This window comes from Anolis sagrei, chromosome 5 (assembly GCF_037176765.1).
Source record: "Anolis sagrei isolate rAnoSag1 chromosome 5, rAnoSag1.mat, whole genome shotgun sequence".
Classification (NCBI taxonomy): Eukaryota; Metazoa; Chordata; class Lepidosauria; order Squamata; family Dactyloidae; genus Anolis; species Anolis sagrei.
This window is the reverse complement of record NC_090025.1, coordinates 58,536,780-58,552,157: the sequence shown is the minus strand read 5'-3', so window position 1 is coordinate 58,552,157 and position 15,378 is coordinate 58,536,780. Positions and strand designations below refer to the sequence as shown.

Sequence of the window (15,378 nt, the reverse complement as noted above, 5' to 3'; positions counted from 1 at the left end):
TTTGAGAGTTTGTACATTTTGACTGGTCCAAAGACAGGGAGCGCAATCTCCTGTGTTACTAAAGGTCTACTGGTTGTGACTCTTGTTTCTGGGCATGATTCAAAGTGATAGTTATGACCCATATAGGTTTGGGTCTAGCTAGTCTGAATTTTTCCTTGTGAGGTTGCTCAAGTGAAGGTATTCAGGAGAGTTACATCTTTTAACCTTACTACTTTAAATGTTTTTGGTGGGGGAGCAAAAGGGAGCCTTTTCTGTGGTTGCTTGGGATCTCACTTCCATAGGAGATAAAGGATGGCTCCCTTCTTGCTGTTTTTTTTTTTTTGTTGGCAGAAGAAGGAATTTGTAACAGTTGGATTTACATGTAAAAGAACTGGCTTATGCAGAAGACTCCAAGGAACAAAACCTGTATGTGGCAGGGTTCTTTCTAAACCTATAAAGATTAAGGAAACAGTTCAGAGCAGTGCCTAATGAGTTCCTTCAATCTTGTAATTGCGTACCGGCTGGCCATTGTTCAACAGGTCCTCCTTGAAGCGAAGCTTTCTTTCGAGGTCCTGGATAACGGCATCTTTTGTGCCCTGAATTTCTTCATCAGATGCAATCCTGGCAGTTCGGCCTGTTTTCTTTGGAAACCCCCTGCAAGGAAAAAAGCAGATAGTTTATAGACATTGTGGGCATGATTTTGAGATACAAAAGTTAGTGAGGAAAGTCGACAGTGTTAATGTCCAATAGTATGTCAATTTATTCATAATCATTATATACTGCTCCTACACAATAAAAATCTATGTAAGACATTACCACATAACACAATAAAAACCAAACAGATTATATATAAGTATGCATATAGCTCCTGTTCAAACTGTTTCATTTCACAGGTCAACTGGCTGATAAGAAGCAAGGTTTCCAACAAATTCTTGCACTGTGGACTGTATTTTTGGCTTCCGGCCATTCCCTTCCCCTTTGGGCTGTTTTTGGTGTTCAATCCCTCTCATGCAAATACTTTATCTTTCATGTTGTTTACACTGCTATTTGGGGTTTCCCCAAGTTTCCTAGTCTCTTTCCTCTTGGGTGTGGATATTACAAATCCATCACACAAGCTACAAGGTTTAAAGCTTGAGAATACTGAAACAAAAAGAAAAATATAGGAGGAAATACTTTTAAAAATATCATGAATACATGTAGTGTTATTAATGAGAAAGTTGTTTAGGTGGTTCCTGGTTTACAGAAGGACTTCAAATTGAATAGAAATTTATATTTTATGTTAGAGTCCATAGAGATTTTAGTATATCAATATATTTTTGAATGTACCTAAACAATATATAGAAGCTCATTTGCAGAATTACAATTAATTATACATAGAACAAGTAAGGTGTTCTACACTTGATGTACGGCATATCAATGTGATCCTGATCTAAATTGAGCTTTACACAGAATTTAGAAGTTATTTTTGTTCTAAAAGATGTCTAGAATTCTCCAGCCAGCATGACCACTTACAAATTATAGTAATCCCCAGGAAATGCTTTCAGAATACAGTTCAAGTTTTTCTTATGTTCTTTGTATCTACTAAACGTGTGCATTTGGGGTAAACCTTGCCCCATTTTGTGTCCCGGTTTTCAATGGGGGCCTCAATCTGTTTTTGTAAGCCTCCCAAAATTGGGAGGGTTGTTTTCAGTTCTTTCATTTTGGGCCCCGAAAATCAGACCATTATTGGGGGGGGGGGCTTTCCTGTTGAACAGATTTTCATGTGGGGAGGGGCCTCCCATTTCATACTTCCAAAGAAATAGAAGACACAAAAGAAACAGTAGAAATGGTGGGAACGAATGTTGTGCACATGTCTAGCAAACTTTAGAAATTACAATTTTTGCTCTCTTGCTAGATATGTATATATTCTAATAGGAAAACTAAGAAAACCAGATATCAGCCTTTGATGCAACCCACCAAGAACTGCTATTATTCAGTTTTAGCTTCTCTCTATGAGAATCATATGACAGAAGAGGGGGGGAGTGGAGGTTGCAAAGCTTTGTGGTGCCTGGTGGATGTAATTCAAGACTTATCAAAACTAATAAATACAGCCATTAAAAAGTAAACTTGCATTAACTTCAATCAGCCATTAGTCTCTCTTTGAAGACAGCATGAGGAGATTCTACATGATAGCCTGCAGAGACTATGTGTGCAGGCCTTTAGCCAGGTTAGGAAGCCAAAAGAAGCAAAAAACTCTGGCTCGTGCCCTATTGAGGGACGCTGAGTAAATAAACTAGTGTGCCCTTCCTCCTCTCTAGCACAGCACAACATATGCACTGTAGCTTTGTTTAGTTGAGATTGACAGTAAGCCACTTGTCACATGAATTTTTTTATGCAGCTGCAGGAATCACTAAGAAATAGAAGTAGATAAAAAGCATATGGGAAAATAAACCCTTCCAGATGCAACCATTTGTTAAGACAAAATGGGTCAATATTTTTGGCTACTACACCAGGCCTGGGAGAGCCTCTGTTCCCTATGGTCAAAGCTTCTTCAGTAGTAGCCCACAACACATCTGGATTGTAAATGAGACTAGGGGCATCTGAACAAAGATGTGCTTCTGTCTTCCCTAGTTTCTGGGTGAAATGAGTTAAACATGGGCGCAAATGTCAGAAAATATGCAAAATTTGGGAAGGTTACAAAGAAGATCCCATGAAAGTATGAAGCTATATTATATACTTTCAGAGTACTGAATGTAATTTTGGTTAACTATGTTATGGACCTCTATGCCATATATCTATAAAATATAGGAGGCCCCAGTGATGCAATGGGTTAAACCCTTGTGCAGCAGGACTGCTGACCGAATGGTCGGCGGTTCAAATCCGGGGAGCAGGGATTAGCTCCCATGTGTCAACTCCAGCTATTCATGTAGGGACATGAAAGAAGCCTCTCACAGGATGGTAAAACTTCTGGGCATCCTCTGGGCAACGTCCTTGCAGACGGCCAATTTTCTCACACCAGAAGCGTGAAAAAAATCTATAAAATGTCAGGAAAAATGGCATTACTGTGTTCCTTGGTGATACTTGATAAAACACGGGACTACTGAATGTGATGGGGGAATGAACTGCCACACAAATAGTTTTTCCAAGGTCAACTCTAAAGTGATGACTTCAGAGAAGTCTGAGCAGACCTTGTCTTCAGATAAGCTTTTTAGCTCTCCTTAGGAATTTACTTAAAGAATTGAACTTACTCATCTACTTTATGCTGTGGGACAGGATATAGAGGGATGGAAAATAATCCTATTTGGAGTTGGGGTTTTTCAGTGGCTGCACCACAAGGACTGGATGTCCCTTATGTTCTCCTCCAATTCAGTGATTCTATGATTCTAATGTTGCATCTCCTCCATTGTGGATTTTTTTAAATTTTAAAAGCTAATAATACATACAATTGAAAAACTTCACACAATCAAAAATGGTCAGTGAACATCGGATTTGAAAAAAAATGTGATCAAATGAAGGCAGTTTTTTTTTCTTATTCTGAGCTGAAAAGTCTTGCTTTGATTTGTAAAAGTTTTGATGACTTTGGATGCTCAAATACTTATTCCACAAATCAAGCATTTGAAGTTCCTGAAATGAATCTGGAAAAATATTTTCTTATTGAAGAATTACCATGACAAAAAACCCCAAAGCTAGACAAAGTAAGAGGAGTGTTTCATCATTTACTTTTGTGTTTTCCAGCAGATAAGGTACATAAGGAAAACATATTTCAGAACCACACAAGCTGACATTATAGGAGGCAGGATGTTCTGTGCCAATTCTAAGATGCAAAAGAGAAGAGATCAAGGCTAGTTCATAACAAATTTTGCAATGTCTATGTCTGCCACTATACATGATGGAAGGCTGGCTTTTGTTTTCAGTGGATTCTTTCTGCTTTAGCTTGGAAAGCTATCAAAGCCTGCATTTTGAAGCTGAGGCCATTGTTTGTAGCAGTGTGTGGGTATGCACATTTATAAAACTTCAACAGTAGACCACATTGAATCTCTTGAATCTCTTGTCTATGACATGCTGCTTCATCAGATGGGCTGTTTGCTGTGCGTTGCTTCACCTCCCTTCACACAAGGTAAAAGGACTTCCTGCTGGGCTCCATGGCAAAAAGGGAGGTGAAGCAGCATCCAGGCTCAGGTGTCAGTGGTGGCCGGGAGGGCCTTTGCACAACTCAGACTTGTGCGCCAGCTGTGGCCACAACTTGTAAAGTCTGACTTGGCCAGGGTGGTCCATGCACTCTACATGGGGCTGCCCTTGAAAATGGCCCAGAAGTTTCAATTGGTTCAATGTCACAGCCAGGCTCCTTACTGGAGCAAACTATAGGGAGCATACAGCGCCCCTATTGAAACAGCTTCATTGGCTTTCAATAAGTTGCCGAGCCAAATTCAAAGTGCAGGTAATGACCTCTAAAGCCCTAAACAGTTTGGGTCCCACCTATCTTTGCAACTGCATCTCCTTCCATGGATCGGTGTGAACTTTATCATCTTCCGGGGAGGCCCTCCTTTCGCTCCCACCACTGTCACAAATATGGTTGGTGGGGACAAGAGAGAGGACCTTCTCGGAGGTGGCCCCCACCTCTGGAATGCCCTTCCTAGGTAAATAAGACAGGTCCCATCCCCCCTTCCTTTTGTAAGAGCTTGAAGACCTGGTGGTTTCAACAAGCCTTTGAGAATGACTAGTTCTAGCTCAGCTCCAGACATTGTTGAATATGGCCTTATTCTTCCTACCAATTACCCAGGTCACTCCCTCTAATAGACCCCAGATATGAACAGCCATAGATCGTACCTGTTATTGTTGGTGCCTACTATAACACTGTACTTAATTTCCTGGGCCCCCTGGAAATTTTGAGCTTACACTAGCCTTGGCCCTGTCTTTTAAATTGCCTTGAATAGGCAGGATTACTTTTAAGATATATGTGTTACTGTGACAATTTTATACTTATATTGTTTTGTTAATTTTATCTTTATGTTGTTTGCTCTGTAAGTATTGGTGATGTTACTTGGAAACTGCTCTGAGTCCCCTTGGGGAGATAGAGAAGTATATAAATAAAGTTTTGTTGTTGTTGTGACAACATGGGAGCCTTCCCATGTTGCCCTCCCTTCATTGGGGAAGGAGAAAGGTAAGATGGGCAATGCGGGGTGTGGAGCAACGGCTTCTCCACACCTCCCACCAGGAGCCCATGGATTGACCCCAATGTGGGGCAAATCTATAGGCCTTTCATACACACACACACACTAACAACTACAGTGTAAATAAAACACAAAACATAAAACAACAAACGCTTTATAAATATAACCCTACCACCAAGGCCTGAACAAGTATCATTTCATTTGCCTTAAATTTATGAGTCAACCAGTTAACAAATGTCAAAATTCCTGACCAACAAGGTTGTATTGTTTTCCCTTATCACTGTCTAAAATATATTTAATGAAAACCAACCAATATGAATCAAATTCTGATCTTTTAATTCTCCCCGAACACTCTCATTTCCCTTGCTAAGGCTACTTTAAAGCTACTTTCCACACCTCCCCATATCATGCTTCCAGAGTAAAATTGATAACTATTTTCCAATTCCTTGCAATTATGAGTCTCGCCACTGTGAGTAAAACAATCACCAGTTCTTTCTTTTCCCTTTCTAAGCTCAACTTTGTAGCATCCATTAGCAATGCTAACCTATCATCCGGGGTGATGTTTAATCCTATAATGTTCCCAATTTTTTCTCTATGTGCCTTTCTGATAAGGTCCATCATCTTTATAAGATGGACAGAGCAGCAGTGGCATGACAATATGTAACTTTCCTTTGATGCCATTCACAAGCATCCTAGATCAATTAAAATAAACAAGACAACAAGAGAATTTGGTGGATCATTAGTTACTGAAGCAAAATCAAATTCTACTCAGCTGCCACTCAGATAAAGGCAAAAAGGAACATAAATAAATCCCCTGCCATACTGCTTTCCTTGTCAAGTCGCTTAATCCTATACTGTCCTATAAATCTTTCAGATTTTATTGATGGCTTTGAAGAACATGTAAACAACAACTAAATGTAGTATCAGCAATAAAGGGAGAAAAGTAATGTTGGAATGTGTAAACAATGTTCATTCCAAAATAAAGTTTTCTAGCTCGGTTTCAAAGACTTCTATCAAAATATAGTGTCTGTTAGTCTAATTCAAGGCCATTTCATACACAGCCATTCCATACACAGTGGAATTCTCTGCAAGTATCCAAAGCGAATTGCTCCCAAAAATGTCTGCAAGCAATCCTGGGTAAATCCTCCTTAAGACTCTTGCTTTCAAGCTGATATACCCATAAACTAGAAATGCATCCCCACCCCTCCTGACTTTAAAAGGAATTTAGTCTAGTCTTGGAGATATGACTAATTCTACACCCACTTTCTAGTGGTTTTTCACTGTATATTTGGAGTCTCTTCCTGGGAGCCAGCTACACTCCCAGGCAATTCTGTGAAATGTAAATAAAATGACAATTTGGTTTTCCCATGGAGCAAAGAGAAAGCTTTTTTTGAAAAGAAAGGAATAATTAAGAATCAACTTCGGGTTATTTTATTCAGTTTTTGACTGTGTTGCAAATAATTTTAGGATCGACTAGTGATTTACATAAGATTGAAAAGGACACAGTCAAATTAAAAAAGAGAAATAAGCCATAATAATCTAACATCTGAGTAAATAATAGCTTGGGTATACCCATATCTACTTGAGACCAATGAAGCATCAAATCTAATATGCACCTCAATTTTCAAAACCTTGAAACCACAAAGAAGTATTTGCTCCCAAATGTAATGCGCAGAGGCAAGAAGGACACTTTTTATAATTTGGCCAAAAAGGTGTGCATGACTGTTTCTGCTTGCTCAGATTTCTTTCATTATAAACAATTGTGTTAGAACACCAAAGATTCCAGCAATGGAAAAGAAAACCTTGTGATGCATCTATGCTGTCGAATGAATCCACTTTAATTGCCTTTGCTCAATGGTATGGAATCCTTGGGGCTGTATTTTCACAATGTCCTGAGCCTTCTCTGCCAAAGAATGCTGACAGCTCACCAAACTACAAATTCTAGTACTGCATAGAATTGAGCCCTGGCCATTTAATTAGAGATGACAACCCTTAAAGAGAAGCTCCAGATGCAGCTCCTGAAGCAGCTTCCCCTTTTGTTTTGGGTCAGCACTAAGATTACTGTGTGATGCGAATCTAATGCGCACCCCCATTGTCGCAAGGTCATTTAGCCAAAAAAGTGAGCATTATATTCAAGCAAATATGGTAAATTGCACTTTACTTCGTATCTTCTAATCCAGATCCACATCAGAGGGAACTAGAAGCAACAGGAAGTCTAATTAAATTCAGTGAGACTACTCAGTACATATTTATAGAATTGGGTGCTTCTAATGCAGAATGTATACATTCCTTGCTAATGTGAAAATTCTGGAAATGGGAGCTTACAAATATAACTTTTCCAAGCTCAGTGTTAATGGGAACACAATGTTTTCATTCTATTGTTCTAGAAAGTATTTAATGCATGCACATACATATGCATGGCATAACTGAAATATAACGATGGCAATCCTGCAACACAAATACAAATCTGTGGGACCAGTATCCATCGTTTCATTTATCCACATCAGACAAAATTTCCTCTCTAGGCAAAATATGTTGTCTCTAGGTGGATCCTCCAGCATGACTCAGTGGTACTCTTGGGTCAGAAGATCTTCATTTTAATAGAATTCACTATTTACTCTTTTGTTTACTCATGCACATTCTGGGAACATATTCCAGATACAAGAAAAGTTACAATTCTAATAATATGTGTACACAAGCAGTGGGTTTTACCAAGACATTGCCAGTGGGGTGAAGTGACCAATCCACATGCACTATTGTAAGTCTGGAAGATCATATGGCACCTCGATATAATTGCCATTGTCATTGTTGCTGCATGCCTTCAAGTTGTTTCCAACTTATGCAACTCTAAAACAGCCCTGTAATGGGTTTTCCTGGTAAAATTTATTCAAGAGAGATTTTCCCTTGCCAAAAGTGTATTATTCTTAAGAGGCTGGGTGCGTGTGACCTGCCGAATGCCACCCAGTGGTTTTCTGGTTCTCAGAAGGGCTTGAACCCTGGTCTAGTCCAACATCCAAAGAACTCCACACTGCCTAGGGCTTGTGAAAGTTGAATATCTTGGGAACCAAGGTTGGGAATCACTGTTCAAACATATTCTGTATTTTGTATGTTTCAACTAAATGTTCAACGCTGATTTTGTGTGTGTGTCTGTGCTTCACTCAAATGCTTAAGGCTGACCTTATTATGTAACCAAGCTGCTATTTCTAAACATTATATGCAGTAAACATACTTGGGAGACAGGTTGGTTGTTTCTTTTTTTTTTTTTAAGCAAGAATCTGGAATGGCTAAACCTATATGCTGGCAAACTCACACCTTAAATCTAGCCAACTGGAAAATGTTCACTTGAACAATTATGGTTTGCACAATGAAGCCAAATCCACAGCCTACCGAGGCCTCTAATTCACAAAGATTGATCTTCTTTGAATTGAAATGTCTATGTGATATTTATTGCTCATGTTCCCATGCCACATGTTTGGGAACAAATGTTATTGAGCCTTGATTGAGAGCTCTATAAAACTGTAATTTCATGGGAAATCAAGATGTCTTCTTTGGCTTCAACTGAGCAAGAATTCCATTCTTCTGCTCGTATGTAGGAGGTTTTCATCCATTATTTCCTTAACTTTCAGCAAAATTATGAAGGACATGTTTGCTGTCAGTTCCCCAGACTTTGTGCCTGTTGAATGCAATGTTCAAACTGGAAAGGACTGTGAGACTTGCAGAGAACTATTTACAAGCAAGAGTGCATAGGAAGATTCGACACTGGCCAAAAGAAAATGTGGCATGAATGAAAGTTCACAAGGACCATTTGTCTTTGTTAAGCATAAAATATAATCAACACAATGTGTTGTTGAAGGCTTTCATGGCCGGAATCACTGGGTTGCTGTGAGTTTTCCAGGCTATATGGCCATGTTCCAGCCCAGAAAATTCACAGTAACCCAATCAACACAATTCTTCTTTGAAGTGTCTCCTATAGTTCCTAAGAAGCACCAGTACCTACCAGTATTAAACAAAGAAAACTGAGACCTGGAGACAAAATTTAATTCTTAAACCCAACTAGGTTAGACCCAACTCAACAACGATTAAATGGTCAGCCAACATTGATGTAATTCCCATTCTTTCTGTAACATAAATTCAATTGCTAGCTCCAATTATAATAGAATTAATGAATTAATGGGACTTACATGTGGGTTTGTTTTCTATTGAGCAACTGAATCAGTGGTTCTACTATAAGTTAAGAACCATGTAGCTCTCCAAATTTAGTTGGGTTCCACTTCCTAGCCAACAGAGAAAATGGTGAAAAACGTTGGAAGCTGCAGTCCAGTTACACCTAGAAGGCTGAATGATCCGGACTCCACTCTAATTTACTCCAATTGGACTAGCAGATGGATTTAGGCTATACTGTATAGTAGTCTCTTTCGCTTATCCACAGCTAAGTTTTCATAACTTCAGTTGCCCACAGTCAACTGTACTCCAGAATATAACTGTCCAATAAGATATTCCAGCAGAGAGAGAGCACATTCGCGTAACTTTTATTACAGTATATTGTTATAATTATGATTGTTACTCACTTACGGTGCCCAGTTTAGAAATTAAACTTTTATCATAGATATGTATATGTATTTGAAAAAACATGGTATAGATGAGGTTCAGTGCTATCCATGGTTTCAAGGATCCACTGAATGTCTTGCAGGGTATCTTCTGTAGATAAAGAGGAACTACCTTAGTTGACAAGCTGGAATGTGTCCAGAGGAGGGCGACTAAAATGATCAAGGGTCTGGAGAACAAGCCCTATGAGGAGCGGCTTAGGAAAAAGGGAAAAAGGATGATCCTGCGAACTATCGACCAATCAGCCTCCTTAACACTATCAGCAAGCTATATGCTAGACATCTACAATGGAAACTCCAAGATTGGTTGGAACAAGAAAGCATATTAGCTGAGGAGCAAGCTGGATTCAGGGAAGGTCGATCCACCATAGATCAGTGCCTAGTGCTGCAACACCTTGTGGAAAAATATTCCTCCCAAAACATAACCTCACTATATGCTGCTTTTATTGACTTTAAAGCAGCATTTGATTCCATCTCACGAGTTAAACTTTGGGAAAAACTGGAGAGTTCTACAATAGATCGCCGTCTATTATATCTAATACGCCAACTTCACGAAAAGACCACACTCAAAGTAAGATGCAACCCACAGGGCCACCTCACTGAGGCTGTTGAAACATGCAAGGGTGTCAAGCAAGGCTGCATTCTGGCCCCCTTGCTGTTCAATTTCTATATAAACTCCATAGTGGACCAGCTTCAAAACATGGACTTCCACCCCCCAAAGCTGGCGGGAAGACACATCTCCATCCTGCTTTATGCAGATGATGCTGCTGTACTCTCTAGAACACCCATTGGGCTCAAAAGAGCTCTGAGAGCATTAATACAACATTGCAACACAGAGCAGCTCCAACTCAATTACAATAAAACCAAAATCATGGCTTTCGCTAATAGGCCCAGGACTTACCCTTGGAGCATAGATGGACATAAAATTGAACAAGTTACATCCTTCAAATATCTAGGTGTAGTTTTCCAATCTAATGGTAGCAGAAGAGCTCATGGGGATCAAGTATCCAACACCGCGCAGGGGAGCTCAATTGCCATTCTTAAATATCTCAGGACAAGAGGGGGCCACTTCACACCGGCAGCGCTCAAGCTGTTCGAAGCCAAGTCATTAGCCCAACTCTTGTATGGTGCTCAGTTGGGCCCCTTCCCCAGTTTTGCCCCATTAGAGGTGGTTCAGTCCAAGTTTCTGAGATCGGCCTTGCAGGTACCTAAATGCGTTTCTAATGCCACCCTGCGACTAGAGACGGGTTTTATGAGAGTGGAGGCCAGGGTGTGGGTGGCCATACTTAACCTCTGGCTCAGACTGTCCCGTGTACCCCTTGGCCTTGCCCCACTAACCATGGAGGATGACTTCCAATCCACATGGAAGCAGGCGGTAGCATCCAAAATCTCCTCATTGGGATTTTCTCCAGATCTACTATTAGCTATGGATTACAATCAAGCCAAAGCACTTATTAAACAACGTATCACAGACACAGAGCGCCAACTAGATCTGGCCTCGGCTCCAAGCTTCCTTATCAGTGAAGACAGCAGATACCTTGCCGCCCCTATGGCATATTTAACATACCTAGAGGTTCCTATTCATCGAAGGGCTTTCACCCTGGCCCGATGCCATGCTCTCCCATCAGCTGTACTTGAAGGCCGCTACCGGAAGATCCCTTTCCCAGAGAGGCTCTGCCCCTGTGACTCAGGTCACGTAGAAACAATAGAACATGTGCTCCTCCAGTGCCCGTTCTACAGGGATATCCGTGCCAGGCTTATCTTACCTCTCATAGACAAGCACCCAGGCCATTCGGGACAATTTTATACCTCCCTGCTACTTGCAGATGCTAATTCAGCTACAACCTACAGTGTTGCGAGGTTCTGTGCAGCAGCATGCAGAGTCCGCCAGGGAATGACTAGTTCCAAAAGTCAACTGTGTGTCCGGTGATCTTCTTCCCTGAATCTGCAATTTGGTGATGGATCTGGGCATTGTATGTTTTTACCCTGCTTCCCCTTCCCTTCTGCTCCCTCACCCATATTGTGTTTTTAGTAGTTATATTTATATTTTTAATGTACCAAGCATGCCAGGTTTGTCTGGAAATGTGACACTATTTCCTGTGCTGGTCAATGACCGAAATAAATATTTTGATTTGATTTGAAGCTGGAATGTGTCCAGAGGAGGGCGACTAAAATGATCAAGGGTCTGGAGAACAAGCCCTATGAGGAGCGGCTTAGGGAACTGGGCATGTTTAGCCTGAAGAAGAGAAGGCTGAGAGGAGATATGATAGCCATGTATAAATATGTGAGAGGAAGCCACAGGGAGGAGGGAGCAAGCTTGTTTTCTGCTTCCTTGGAGACTAGGACGCGGAACAATGGCTTCAAACTACAAGAGAGGAGATTCCATCTGAATATTAGGAAGAACTTCCTGAGTGTGAGAGCCGTTCAGCAGTGGAACTCTCTGCCCCGGAGTGTGGTGGAGGCTCCTTCTTTGGAAGCTTTTAAGCAGAGGCTGGATGGCCATCTGTCAGGGGTGATTTGAATGCAATATTCCTGCTTCTTGGCAGGGGGTTGGACTGGATGGCCCATGAGGTCTCTTCCAACTCTTTGATGCTATGATTCTATGATTCTACTCCAGTATAACACAGTTAAATTGACATAATTTTTAGTAATCATGTTCCATACAGTATATGGGTTCATTAATGTGAATGCAACAGTGTGTGTGTTTTCAGTGGAGAAGAACTTTTCCATACTGTTCAATGGTTCCAGTATATGTAACCTCCGCCCCACCTCACCCTCAGTTGTTTACACACCCATATCCAGTTATACTCTAAATACACTGAGGCGTGGCACTGCTTTGTTGCTGGCTGCAGTGGAGTTCAGAACTATCCCAAATTTACATGTTTTTGTCAACCAGTCTTTCATCCCACTTTAGATGTGGTTAAGCTTGATGTGGTTTCCCTCCAGTTTCCTGTCATCTCCTCCATGCTTCTCCAAATTCCCTTTTTTGTGAATTTTCGAAAAAGATGTGACATAGAGTATTAAAATGCTATACCACTTGAGCACAAAAATGGCACAAAAAGGGACAGTGGAGGAACAAATGTCGAAGGCCAACAGAAAACCTCTGTAGCAAAGGTTCCAGACATCAATGGGACAACCAGAAATGCATCCAAAGAAACTAAGAAACATTTACCTCACCCCATGTCAGAAACATGCACAACAGGATGAAAGCCACACCCTACAGTTGATTGTAAAAGTTCCAGCTCATATCAGGAATTTGAAAGAGAAGTACCAAGACAGCAAGAACTTTGTATAGGTAATCAGATTCCAACACACCCTTGCTGTAGTTATAACTGTTTCTTATTCTAAAGGAACACAAAATACTTGACAGATGAGATGTTTCTCCTTAGCCTTATTCCTCCAGATCGGCCATGCTGGCTGGAGAATTCTGGGAATTTTTTCATATTCTGATCATGTCAATAGAACTGGCACAGACATGGTAGACATCAGTAATCCTTGACATGGAAAATGTGTCAAGGGTTACTGTGAGTTGAAGACGTTTTCCTTCTTATGTCCCTGTATTTAATGGTAGTCATTTCCAGGGTTTCCCAAAAACATCAGTCAATAGCTGTTTGAAATGAAGTGGCCTTGTAGAGGCAGCAGCGAGGTGAAACTACAAGTTATGAACTAAAACCTGAGTTGTTGAATGTATTTGTCTGATAAAGCAGAACTGGGGAGGGAGGTGAAGGACAGTCATAGTCAAAGGCTGGAAAGAACCAGCAGGCACGAAATAAGAAGTGAGAAAACTGACTAGAGAGGAAAACAGTAAAATGGAAGAGAATGGTCTTGGTGTAGCAACCCAGATGCTGTTGGATGGCATGTCTCATCCACCAGAGCAATTATGTCAAATGGCGTGGAATGCTGGAAGTTTCATTTTCCGGAAGGCCACACCATTCCCACTCCCGGGGTAAAGCTTATCATCTTCCTGCCATAACATGAACTGAATGACTAAATAAGGGACTTTCCAGACAGTCCTGCAGTAAACAGGAAATAATGGCAAGAGCAGAAGCACCATGGAAGTTTATAATTGAAGCCATAGGGGACTTTTGCAGAAAGGGATTAACTCATGACCTATGACAGTTGTTCTCAACCTGTGTTTTGACCTACAACTCCCAGAAATCCTAACAGCTAGTAAACTGCCTGGGATTTCTAGGAGTTGTAGGCCAAAACACCTGGAGATCCACAGGTTGAGAACCACTGGTCATGGGATAGGCACTATTGGATTGATGTAGAATTAACGTGGTTGTGCAGTGCAGTGCTTAATACTGTACTAGATTAAGTGCTACATGGAGCAGTTCTTTAAATACTCTAACCATTAAAGCATGGAAATGCATGGAGGATCTTTATGGGAGCCAGATACAGAGGAGGAGAAGGTTGCTGTACCTTTAATAACAGAGGAGAAGGGGGGATTCCTTAGAATCATGGAATTGGAAGAGTCCAAGCAGGAAAATTGAATTCAAAGCACCCCTGACAGTTGGCCATCCAGCCTCTGTTTAAAAGCTTCCAAAGAAGGAGGCTCCACCACACTCTGGGACAGAGAGTTCCACTGCTGAACAGCTCATAGTCAGGAAGTTAACAGCTCTCACAGTCAGGAAATAGCTAGCAACACAAGCTACACCAGCAATCCTACCTATTGTGGTAATAGCCAATAAAGTAGAGCTGGGCAACTGAGGCAGGTCTAGGGGCTGCTTTTCAGCTACTGGAACTCTCAGGGGGACACAAGCTGCCAAATAGCAGAAGTAACCAGAAGTTCACTTCATGTTTGGAAAAAAAGGTATTTTGATGTTAAATGGTGTATGTATGTATGTATGTATGTATGTATATTGGGTCACACATTACACCCCTGAAGGATGCACAGCTCAGTTTTGGCAGCATTGGACTAAGAACCCACTGAATGATCCATGGTGAGTCCCACCCTTTCCATTCTAGAAAACTCTGTGATAGGTGATACGTTGAAATGACTTTAAATCACAAGATATTGCCTGCTGCTTCTATCTGCTTTTAGCCATTTTAGGTTTGACACAGAGCATGAGTTTGACATTTGGCATAAAGCATTTTTGGATACATGCCTATGCAGAGGACTACTTAAAAGGAAATTGGTTAGGATTTAGAAAAAAGTTTTTTTCAAATCTAAAACTCCTCAAATTCTTCAGGCAGTCCAAGAAAGGAAGTTTTTCAAGTTCTGAGTGAATTCCAAATTCATTGCCATACTGCTGGCATCCTCGAACTGCAGCCCTCCAGCTGTTTGGGCCTCCAACTCTCAGAAGCTTTAGCCGGTTTGTTCAATGACCAGGAATTCTGGGAGATGGAGGGACACAGTTTGACGATGCCTGCCAAAAAGCTACAGCAGGAAGAAGGACCAAATGGGCAGGATGGGTCTAAGTTCCCCCCGCAAAAAATAAAATAAAAATGGTATAGTAGGCCAGTGGCCACAAAGACACATGGTGGATCAATTGTGACTCAGTCTGAAATGTCAGGCTGTTATTATTAGCCTTTAAAATATAAGTGTGCTTCACCCTCTGCCCAAAAGTAGGGAACTGGTCAGACAAAGCAAACTAAGGACAGAATACAGCAACCATATGAATAAAAGAAAAGAAAAGTACAAC

The 15,378-nt window shown here is 40.9% G+C and overlaps 1 protein-coding gene across 8 annotated transcripts in view; it reads right to left on the bottom strand.

The window, feature by feature from the left end:
* The window catches only part of PALLD (palladin, cytoskeletal associated protein), a 299,404-nt gene that overhangs the window by 37,255 nt on the left and 246,771 nt on the right, over positions 1-15,378 (bottom strand). For all 8 annotated transcript variants that reach the window (XM_060778729.2, XM_060778730.2, XM_060778731.2 and 5 more), the window contains one exon: positions 498-633. In XM_060778729.2, coding sequence (XP_060634712.2) covers positions 498-633 — 136 coding nt within the window. The remainder of the gene's footprint in view (positions 1-497; positions 634-15,378) is intronic.